Below are 11,224 nucleotides of genomic sequence, written 5' to 3'. Positions count from 1 at the left end.
TGGCAAAAGTGGACAGATGGGTACAGGGGCCGTGTTCTGTGGGTACCAGGACAGTAAAAGAAGCCTCACTTTCTATCCCTCCCAATGATCAAATGCAGCAAGGAATTCCCTGAGTTTGCTATAAAATTAGCATAGCTAAATGTGCATGAGGGTAGAATGCAGAGGTGCTTGAGATTGCTTGGCACAAGTGGCACAATAAAGGAGTCCAACAGCCAGTTCTATGATGCCACTAAATGGCAGTATTTTTTGCTATCATTATAGCTTATTAAAAACAGAGCAGGAGGGTGTCATGCAGAGGTGCTGCACATAGCTTGGCACCAGTGGGGCACTAATGGAGTACAACAGCCACTTCTTGTATGCCACTAAGTTTACTCAATTTTTGGTATTATAATGTCTTAGTAAGTAACAATGAGTTTGAGTGTGCAATGCAGGCAGACGTGCTGCAAATATCTTTGCACTAGTGGGACTAGACAAAAGTCCAATAGCCACGTTTAGGATGCCACTAGGTACACTGAGTGTTTGCTAGTATAATGGCTTAGTTATGAGTTGGAGTGTGCAATGCAGGCAGACGTGCTGCAAATGTCTTTGCACTAGTGGGACTAGACAAAAGTCCAATAGCCACGTTTAGGATGCCACTAGGTACACTGAGTGTTTGCTAGTATAATGGCTTAGTAACAATGAGTTGGAGTGTGCAATGCAGGCAGACGTGCTGCAAATATCTTTGCACTAGTGGGACTATACAAAAGTCCAATAGCCACGTTTAGGATGCCACTAGGTACACTGAGTGTTTGCTAGTATAATGGCTTAGTTATAATGAGTTGGAGTGTGCAATGCAGGCAGACGTGCTGCAAATATCTTTGCACTAGTGTGACTATACAAAAGTCCAATAGCCACGTTTAGGATGCCACTAGGTACACTCAGTGTTTGCTAGTATAATGGCTTAGTAACAATGAGTTGGAGTGTGCAATGCAGGCAGACGTGCTGCAAATATCTGTGCACTACTGGGACTATACAGAAGTCCAATAGCCACGTTTAGGATGCCACTAGGTTCACTGAGTGTTTGCTAGTATAATGGCTTAGTTATAATGAGTTGGTGTGTGCAATGCAGGCAGACGTGCTGCAAATATCTTTGCACTAGTGGGACTATACAAAAGTCCAATAGCCACGTTTAGGATGCCACTAGGTACACTTAGTGTTTGCTAGTATAATGGCTTAGTTATAATGAGTTGGTGTGTGCAATGCAGGCAGACGTGCTGCAAATATCTTTGCACTAGTGGGACTAGACAAAAGTCCAATAGCCACGTTTAGGATGCCACTAGGTACACTGAGTGTTTGCTAGTATAATGACTTAGTTATAATGAGTTGGAGTGTGCAGAGGACAGGAGGGTACAGTGGCAGGGTTGTGGGGCTCTGGGTAGAGGAATGGAAGCCTGCCTTTCTATTCCCTCCTAATGGGGAAATGCAGCGACGAAATCCCTGACCTTAGCTACACAGACGCTGTCTCTGTTTTCAGGACCTGTCACCTATGGCTCTGACCCTGCCCGTACGAGCCCTTAAAAGGACTTATAGAAAGTGCTATCCCTAAGCTGTCCAGCGCTGTGTATGGAGCGTATACAGCAGTATCAGTGATAGGACTCAGGATGGAGCTGCGCCAGTGATGTCTGACACCAAGGACGCAGAAGGCAGATAATGGCGTGCTGGAGGAAAATGTCCGGTTTTATAATGCAGGGACATGTGACATGGACATCCTATCACACATGCCGTTGCTTCTCTGGCTAAAAGTACACTTAGCTGTGTGTGTCTAGGATTGGCTGACATGCTGGCCCGCCCCACAAGACGCGCGCGCTTAGGGAAGGAAGACAAGGGAAAAAAAAAAAATGGCAATCGCCATTATACAAACAGCAGTGATCTGAAGGCGCTGTTCACGCACACTATACACTGAAATGTCATAATAGTGTGAGTCACAGAGTGACTTACACTATTACAGCGGAAAGCCAGCTAGGAATTAGCTGTTTTTTGCTGCTAGAACCATTATCGAACGTTTCTAGAACTATCGAGCTTTTGCAAAAAGCTCGAGTTCTAGTTCGAACTAGAACAGTCCCCAAAATCACTCGAGCCTAGAACTGGAGAACCTCGAACCTAGAACCGCGCTCAACTCTAGTGGCCTCCCTACTAACACTTTTGTTTCCCTCCAAGCCATCCTTAAGGCTATGTGTGCACTGAGTGTTTTTCGCGATGTTTTTGCACATTTTTCGAGTACATTTTTGTGTGTTTTTGGGCTCAAAATTGCATGACTTTGCTTCCCCAGCAAAGTCTTTTACTTTCCATTTTTGCTCTCCACACACAACTTTTTTTTTAGCTGCATTTTTGAGCTAAAAAAAATGCACATGTAAACTCTTTCCTGTGTTTTAGTGCGTTTTTCACCCATGCAATGCCTATAGTCTCCAATGACCCCACTGCTTTACCACTGCCAGAGCTTCCGCCTCACCACCGCCAGAGCTGCTGCCTCATCACCATTGGAGCTGCCGCCTCACCACCACCCCACCTACTGTCTCCTCCCCAATATCCTATTGAATGTAAGCCCACAAGGGCAGGGGCCTCTTCCCTCTGTACCAGTCTGTTTATCCTAACTTCTATATGTATTTTGTATGTTACTTCTTCTCATGTACAGCACCATGGAATTAATGGTGCTCTATAAATCAATATTAATAATAATAATAATATTCAGTTTGACACTCAAGGTTTAAAATGAAGTCTTTATTCTAGAACTACAACCTCACGCCTTCTTTTTTAAAATTGGACGGTCCTACATCTCTAGGGGAACATGGAGGCAGCTGCCGACCTTGGGAGCATGTGTTGTGTTTTTACTTTGGAAGGATGAAGCATCAAGAAAATTGGAACATCATTTGTTTTCGCAGTGAACACCAAAGTTTGGTGAAGCTCTAGTCTGAAGAAAATGATCCGACCTCCTGAAACAAGGTCACCGACGGTACGGTAGCTTTAGGTGTCACATAATCCACAATGAATGGCATTTCAGGAATCTTCAAAGGTTAGTTTGATATTGGTACTTTTACACAACGGCAACCTGGTGCCGACACATCTACTGGCATCCAATCCAAACTGAAGAAGCCATCAGTCGCATGTTTACTATTATCTTCACGTCATAGCTAGAGATGAGCAGATCATATTTTTATTTGTTTGTATCATTCACTACACATGAATTAAGCAAAAAAATATAATGGTCTATACAATCACTTGATAAATAAGACCCTAGAGGAATTACAGATATTATCTACTTCAGTGTTTCTCAACTCAAGTCCTTAAGACCCACCAACAGATCATGTTTTCAGGTTTTTCTCAATCAGTTTTTCAGGATTTCCTTAATGTTGATTCCTTACTATTGAGGAAAACCTGAGAACATGATCTGGTTGGTGGGTCTTGAGGACTGGAGTTGAGAGACACCGATCTACTGCTTTAAAGTGTAAGGCGGGTTTTACATGCTGCGACATCGCTAGCAATTGCTAGCGATGTCGAGCGCGATAGCACCTGCCCCCGTCGTACATGCGAAATCTGGTGCTTGCTGCTGTATCGAGCATTATCGCTACGGCAGCGTCACATGCACATACCTGGTCGACGACGTCGCTGTGACCGCTGAACAATCCCTCCTTCAAGGGGGAGGTGCGTTCGGCGTCACAGCGATATCACCGCGAGGTCACTAAGCGGACGGCCAATAGAAGCGGAGGGGCGGAGATGAGCGGGACATAACATCCCGCCCACCTCCTTCCTTCCGCATTGCCGGTGGACACAGGTAAGGAGATGTTTGTCGTTCCTGCGATTTCACACACAGCGATGTGTGTTGCTGCAGGAACGACAAACAACATCGTATCTGCAGCAGTAACGACATTATGGAAATGAACGACATGACACAGATCAGCGATTTTTTACGCTTTTTTGCTCGTTCATCGTCGCACTTAGGATTTACACATTGCGATGTTGCTACTGGCGCCGGATGTGCATAACTAACGATGTGACCCCGGCGATATATCGGTAGTGGTGTTGCAACGTGTAAAGCCCGCCTTACTTTGACATTCTTGACATGAGATTAAACTTGTGGCTCTTCCGACATCTCCTTATGAGCTGAAATGAATATAACACCCTTATAGTCAGAAAGGTCACTCTCAACCGTTCTCTTCATAACTTCACAGCAATCAACAACAAAACCTGCTCTTACTAGAGCGTTCCTGGCCATCTCTTCATTATAGCTAAAAATATGGAGCTTGTCCTTCCCAACTGTGAAATATGTTGCATCTACAGACCCAAGTAATATAATGTGTCCTCCAGGTTTCAACAACTTTGAGAACTTCTTGATATATCTCATGTAGTCATCTTGGTCTTTGCTGATAACATCCAGGAGCCAAGCACTGATGATACAATCTGCTGGTGGTAAGTCGATTGGATCCAACATATTGTCTTTCCCGAGGTGACATTTAACAACATGCTCTATTGCTGATTTCATTTTTTCTTCTTTCTCATGTAACTTGTCACTGAAAAATTTGAAAAATTATTGTTTAACAATGACAATTATTAAGGGGCATAAAAGTTCAATGCTGAATTTTGGGCTTTCAGCACAGAGGAAAACAATTAAATTCAACAAAGGCTGATGTACTATGTTCCTTTAAGTGCCTGTCAAGCTGCCACTAGAGGGTGCACGGACTCAAGAAAGATGAAGAGCTCCGAAGTGCAGTAAGACAGAAGCCCACTAGAAGTCACTAGCACAAGCGCAGGGATAGTCGATCAAGCCAAGGTCTATGCTGAGATATCGTGTCTGTACAAAGGAGTAAGCAAGCCAAAGTCACGTGGAAGCAGGGGGACAGAAACCAGGAGGTCACGTCAGGAGCCGAAAGGAAGCACAACCATAGTCAAAAAACAAACCGAGGTTGGAGGCCAGGAGGATAAGTAAGTATGAGCAGGAAACGGAGGTAGGGATATGGAACAGAACCAGGGTCAGGAACACAGGAAGGTCAGATGAGACAGGAGGTTTGGAGGTCAGGGAGAGAGTACTGGATAGCGGGACTCAATCATAGCAAACTCACAGGAACCAGTTGCACACGCTGCAGACCAAGAACTATTACTGGCAGAGTTCAGAGAGAAACAACTCCCATAAAAACCAACATGACCCCAGGAACAAGGCTGGACATAATAGGCTCACCCATATGACCTAACCCCCAGAGGGAACTGACAGGAGGAAAAAAGAAACACATAGAGTGGCTCTGAACAAGTAGAGCCATGAGAGAGTCATGACAAAGCCCACTATTATACAATGCACTATTGGTGAGAATATTGATTTCTAATTTTTGGAATTTGATCTTGCTTAGATGTTATAAGCTGACAGTGGCTTTCCCCTAATATTTCAACACATACATCACCTTTTTCCTTCTATGTCTACATGAATTTTTGCAGCATGGCCCCAACTAAATGCTCCGGTACGTGAGTCCACCCATCTCTTTAGCTCCATGATACATCGGTCTCTGACTTTTAGCACTATGATGTGTTTGAAGAAGTCACAGGCTGAATACAGATGATGAATCATGGATCCAATCGTGAGATCAATCAAGACATCTCCTTCAATATGACCTGCCGGGGGAAAAAAATCCAAATATTGAAGAAGATCAGATGTGTAAAACCCTCATAGATATTGTGGAAAAACTTACAACAATTGTTCATATCAAGTTACCATATTTTTTGTTTTATAAGATGCACTACATTATAAGACACACTCCAAATTTAGGGGGAAAAAAGGTAAAAAAAAATATATGGGGTCCGTCTTACAATCTGGTGGTGTCTTACCGGGAAGGGGGGGGCACAGCGGTGGCGGAGAGAGGTCACAGGAGGCAGGGCAGATGCTGGAGTAGGGCGATGCTGCAGGTAGTTCGCCAGTTGTCCCCAATGCTCGCTGCTGGCGTTATTAGGCAGGAGCATCCAGAAACTGTCAGTTGTGAGGGCTTCAAAAAAATAGCACCCAGAGTCTGTGCATGGGACGAGCCGAGATCTCATCTGCATACATGCCACTTCCGGGCACTATTTTCCTTAAGTCCGCAGCTTGGAGATCAATGGACTTGAGTCGGCGCGTGTGTAGATGAGATCTTAAGCTGAGAGCGCGCCAACTCCGGGTGCCATTATTTGGAGCCCGCACAGCCGACATTTTCAGGATGGCCCCTGCAGTGAGCACAGCCCGACATGAGCATCCACACTACCTACAAAACAGCACACAGCCTGCAGCACCTCCCCTGCCTCCCGTGACCCGCTCCACCATCCCCTGGTAAGCTACATTTGGTTTATAAGACACACTCCCCATTTTCCTCCCTAATTTTTGGGAGCAAAAGTGCATTTTATAATCTGAAAAATATGGTGACTTTCAGAAAACTATAGAACCATTTGTTTACCAAAAGAAAATAACAACTTATCTTCAAAAGTTACAGTATATGGGGTATCGAGTTTACCAAATGTCCTGAAATAAATTTTCCTAAACACAGATTTGGAAAATAAAATTATAATTATTACTATTAATCTCATTCACGGCCAATTAGACTTCCAAGTTTCTAGAGATTATTGAGGGAGAAAAAAATACTTTACTAGACCCCAATATTCATCATACTGCAGCTTTGCTCAATTAAAGTCACATTGCTTTACAAAGCCCTCAACAATCCCTTGCAACTCATGAGGAGAGAAAAGGACAGAGAAGAAATGTTTATTGACCTCATCTAATTGATTTAAAATGTAAAAGGTTTTAAATATTTGGCCAAAGTGGGCAAATCTTACTTCTTGGGCTGTGCAAGATGCAAGGAGGCAACCAAGCTGCTCCATTCCAATCAACTAAAGGAGTGGGGAAGCTTGGTTGCCGCCTGGATCTTTCACAGCCCAAGAAGTAAGATTTGCCCACTTTGGCCAAATATTTAAAACTTTCTACATTTTAAATCAGGTAGATGAGGTCAAGAAACATTTCTTCTCCTCTCTCCTCTTCTGTCCTCATGAGCTGTAATGGATTGTGAGTGTTTTATAAAGCAATGTGACTTCGATCTTTAGATACTATTGTTAAAATAATGTCAATTGATTAATACAGTATGAAAAATAAAAACAATTAAAATGTAAAAAATACATACCCTCCATGAAAGCTTTTCTGAGATTCTTGATAGGAAATATCAAGAAATCCTCTTCAAAGACCATTTCTGGTTTATCGGACATGTAGTGCTCTAGATGTTGTCTAGAATCAAAGCCACATTCATGATAAAGCTTATGTTTTCTTGGATCCATCGCTTATTTTTGTATCACAGATGAGGTGTTTGATTCTACATCGGTGCTCCAGGTTTTTATAGAATCTCAATCACTTTACAAACTGTGTAAGAATGTCATGAGCCATCATGAGTCAGTCATGGGATCAAGTACTGTATTTTAATAGTCACACAAAAAACAAATACTCTTAAAAAAACATTTCGTTTATTGATAATGGATAGAAATGAGCAAATCTGAGGAAAATTTTAATTTGCAGATTCACTCAAAAATGCATGTGCACACACTGATGCAATGCTATGCATGTTAGCCTCTCATACACGGGTAACGTAAAAAATAAAGATTGCAACACAGAAAATCTGTACCCACACCCTACTGGTTCCTGTACAGATTAGAATAGGTGCACAACTTAAAACACCATTTCGGACCTGGTTCTCTAAAAGGACGCCGAGGGGTTTCTCGTACCTCCTGACGAACCAAAGATGAGGCTGCTCCGCACAGCTAACGAGGAGAGAGAAAGTGTGCAAGAGGTATATGGAAAACCAAGGTGAGGAAATCTAAAGCACATGCACAAAAGGGGGGAAAAAGAGACTAATAAAGTGTGAATGATATCCGGACTTTCGGTCATGTGTACCACCAGTTTGAAGCCAGAATACACACACCTGGCTTCATAGTGTGCATGACCGGAAGTCTGAGGATCATGCGCATTGAGCTGAAATCCAGTGTTGGGCGTGGTGGCAGCAGAGAGGTGAGCGTGACCATGCTTCTGATGCTGCGCATTCATGTTAGCATGCCCAATAGGATTGAGAACCTTCAATACGTAGACTTTAGAATTTTGGACTTGTATTTATCAAGTGACATTTCTTGTATTTTTGCTTTAGTGATTAATGTCTGAGCCAAGACGCAAGTCCGAAATCCACCTAAGCAATCATGTCATGAGATGGGATCTCACTAAAGAAAATGTTGCAGATTCGGAGATCTTACCCCAAACGGACTCTGTACTCAGTGTAAGTTTCCTGGAAACCACCATCCAAGATGGAGATGACTACAGGAGAAATCTCAAGAAGATCTTGGAGCTGCTTAAACCCAGAGGACATCGGATGTTAGTTGGGGTTGTATATATGACCTATTTTATGGTTGGTGAAAAGATGTTCAATGTCCTCAAGTATGATGAGAGGTTTGTGAGGCAAGCTCTGGTTGATGAAGGTCTCATTATTGATGATTGTGAGGTCCATGAGAGGAAGGTGAAAAATGAGCTCACTGATCATGAGGGGCTTATATTCATTGACGCTCACAAAAACGAGCAAATCCAGGAAAAATATTCTCATGGGTTGAATCATAAAGGGGACATTGTTAGATAGGTGTGATAGAACAAGAAATAACCGTGTTACAGAAATCAACTTTAGCAATGCTTTTAGAAAATGTAACAATTTAGCACAACTATATAAATAATAAGGTCAGTTGACGGTTGAATATAATGGGGTTCAGCTTTCATCCAAACACAACGCAGTCGCAGGTTGTATCGAAGATGAAACGAGTCATCAAAATCATGCAGACAACTTAAAATATCACTGTCTAAAGCCTGAGCCTAAAGGATATCCTAATGCCGGCGTCACGCAGAATGATATATCGAGCGATATGTCGTCGGGGTCACGTCGTTACTGACGCACATCCGGCATCGTTTGACATATCGTACCGTGTGACACCTCCGAATGACTGTGAACGAGCAAAAATACTCACCTTATCGTTGTTCGTTGACACGTCGTTCATTTTTAAAATGTTGGTCCTCCTTCTGCGCGCCGGTTGTTCATCGTTTCCGTGGCAGCACAAATTACTCCATGTGACACCCCGGGAACAACGAACACAGCTTACCTGCGTCCCGCGGGCAATGCGGATGGAAGGAGGTGGGCGGGTTGTTACGTCCTGCTCATCTCCGCCCCTCTGTTTCTATTGGCCGGCCGCAGTGTGACATCTCTGTGACGCCGAACGTCCCTCCCCCTTCAGGAAGTGGATGTTCGCCGCCCACAGCGACGTCGTCCGGGAGGTAAGTGCATGTGACGAAGGTTACCGACTTTGTGCACCACGGGCAACTAATTGCCTGTGACGCACAAACGACGGGGGCGGGTACAATCGCTCGTGCGATCGCACGATAGATCATACCGTGTGACGCCGGCATTAGAATTTAAAAAGGTGAAAGAATGCAACGTCATTGCACTTCACGCATTATTAAAGTTAAGGTATAACAACAAAAGTATGAAACTGGACATAATTTTATATATCCGGTGCCCCTTAGGGTATATGAACACAAGGTTTGTTTTTTTCCACCTGATGAGGTTCTATCTAGAGCAGAAATGCCTTAAAAAAATCACCACTATTTTTGTATCATTTCTGTGGAATGGTTTTTTGGGTGACATCTTTTGAGCATCTTTTTATAGCATCTTTTGGGGTACATTATGGGTACATGTTTATTTTGTCTTCATGTTGACTCCTATTTTAAAAAAAATGGAGCATTCTGGAAATGGGAAGAAGTTTCTTTTTACTCTTTTTTACCACTAGGCATTTTTGGAAAACTGGAAGAGCTTCAAAGATGCTCAAAAAAAGCCTGATACAGTAAGTGGCTTTTATATAAAAATTATTTTGTTTCTTTTGAAAGTTTTCGCAGCAATTTTCCATCTGATTTTTTGAGCATGCTAGTTCCAAACACACCTGTAAAAAAAACAAATTTTTGAGCAATCAATGGTCATCTAAGGACCTGAACATCCAATTATCTGCTTGCATTTAAAAGTATATCAAAAAGACTGATGCACACATCCAAGGTGTGAACAGGTGCTAGCTGAACACACAATATAACTACAAAACACATACAGCTGCACTCTAAAAGGCTAACATTGAATAAGTGAACGCTGGTACTGCATTACTGCTATAGGAATATTTTAAAAAGAGAGAGCTATTTAGCTTATGTATTGGCCAATGCATGTGAGCCCGGTCACCACGGAAGGTATATCTCTATATACCTAGAACTTAACTCAAATGCCTCTAAATGGGTTAAAAACCTCCAAGTCTGGGCAGCTAGGATTCTGCTATAAAGGGGAATGAACACAACCTGGTTACAAGGCAGAGTGCTCAATTAGAAAGAAATGCACTATAAATATATCAAAAAGACTGACCTTTAAATCCAAGGTGTGAACAAGTGCTAGCTGAAAAAAAATATAACTACAAAACATATACAGCTACACTCTAGAATGCTAACAATGGATAAGGGAACTCTGGTATTGCATTACTGATAAAGGAATATTTGAAAAAAAGAGATATTTAGCTTATGTATTGGCCAATGCATGTGAGCCCTGTCTCTATATATCTAGAATCTAACTCAAATGCCCCTATATGGGTTAAAAACCTACATGTCTGGGCAGCTAGGATCCTGCTATAAAAGGGAATGAACACAGCCTGGTTATAGGGCAGAGTGCGCAATCAGAAAGAAATGCACTATAAATATAACAAAAAAAACTGACCTACACATCCAAGGTTTGAACAAGTGCTAGCTGAAAACACAATATAACTACAAAACATATACAGCTGCACTCTAAAAGGCTAACATTGAATAAGTGAACTCTGGCATTGCAGTAATGGTAAAGGAATATTTAAAGAAAATAAATATTTAGGTTATGTATTGGCCAATACATGTAAGCTTGATCACCACTGAAGGTATATCTCTATATACCTAGAACCTAACTCAAATGCCTCTATCTGGGTTAAAAACCTATATGTCTGGGCAGCTAGCATCATGCTATAAAGGGGAATGAACACAGCCTGGTTACAAGACAGAGTGCTCAATCAGAAAGAAATACACTATAAATATATCAAAAAGACTGACCCACACATCAAGGTGTGAACAGGTGCTAGCTGAAAACACAATATAACTACAAAACATATACAG

General features: G+C 42.4%; 1 protein-coding gene across 1 annotated transcript; it reads right to left on the bottom strand.

The window, feature by feature from the left end:
• Nucleotides 1–2,759: 2,759 nt before the first annotated feature.
• LOC142256842 (nicotinamide N-methyltransferase-like) lies at nucleotides 2,760–7,332 on the bottom strand. The gene is made up of 3 exons (XM_075328770.1): nucleotides 7,161–7,332; nucleotides 5,427–5,634; nucleotides 2,760–4,544 (listed from the first exon to the last, which is right to left on the bottom strand). Exons 1-3 carry the CDS (start codon nucleotides 7,309–7,311, stop codon nucleotides 4,103–4,105), a joined length of 801 nt encoding a protein of 266 aa, XP_075184885.1. The 5' UTR covers nucleotides 7,312–7,332; the 3' UTR covers nucleotides 2,760–4,102.
• Nucleotides 7,333–11,224: the final 3,892 nt, after the last annotated feature.

The sequence above is a fragment of the Anomaloglossus baeobatrachus genome, chromosome 11, assembly GCF_048569485.1.
Source record: "Anomaloglossus baeobatrachus isolate aAnoBae1 chromosome 11, aAnoBae1.hap1, whole genome shotgun sequence".
Classification (NCBI taxonomy): Eukaryota; Metazoa; Chordata; class Amphibia; order Anura; family Aromobatidae; genus Anomaloglossus; species Anomaloglossus baeobatrachus.
The sequence above is the reverse complement of the archived record's forward strand: the minus strand, read 5'-3'. Positions and strand labels throughout refer to the sequence as shown.

Coding starts and splice junctions, on each gene's coding strand:
- LOC142256842 (XM_075328770.1), bottom strand. CDS start 7,311: ATGGATCCAAGAAAACATAAGCTTTATCATGAATGTGGCTTTGATTCT. Junction 5,635..7,160: donor CAGAAAAGCTTTCATGGAGG/GTATGTATTTTT, acceptor TTCCCCCGGCAG/GTCATATTGAAGGAGATGTC. Junction 4,545..5,426: donor GTAGACATAGAAGGAAAAAG/GTGATGTATGTG, acceptor CAAATTTTTCAG/TGACAAGTTACATGAGAAAG.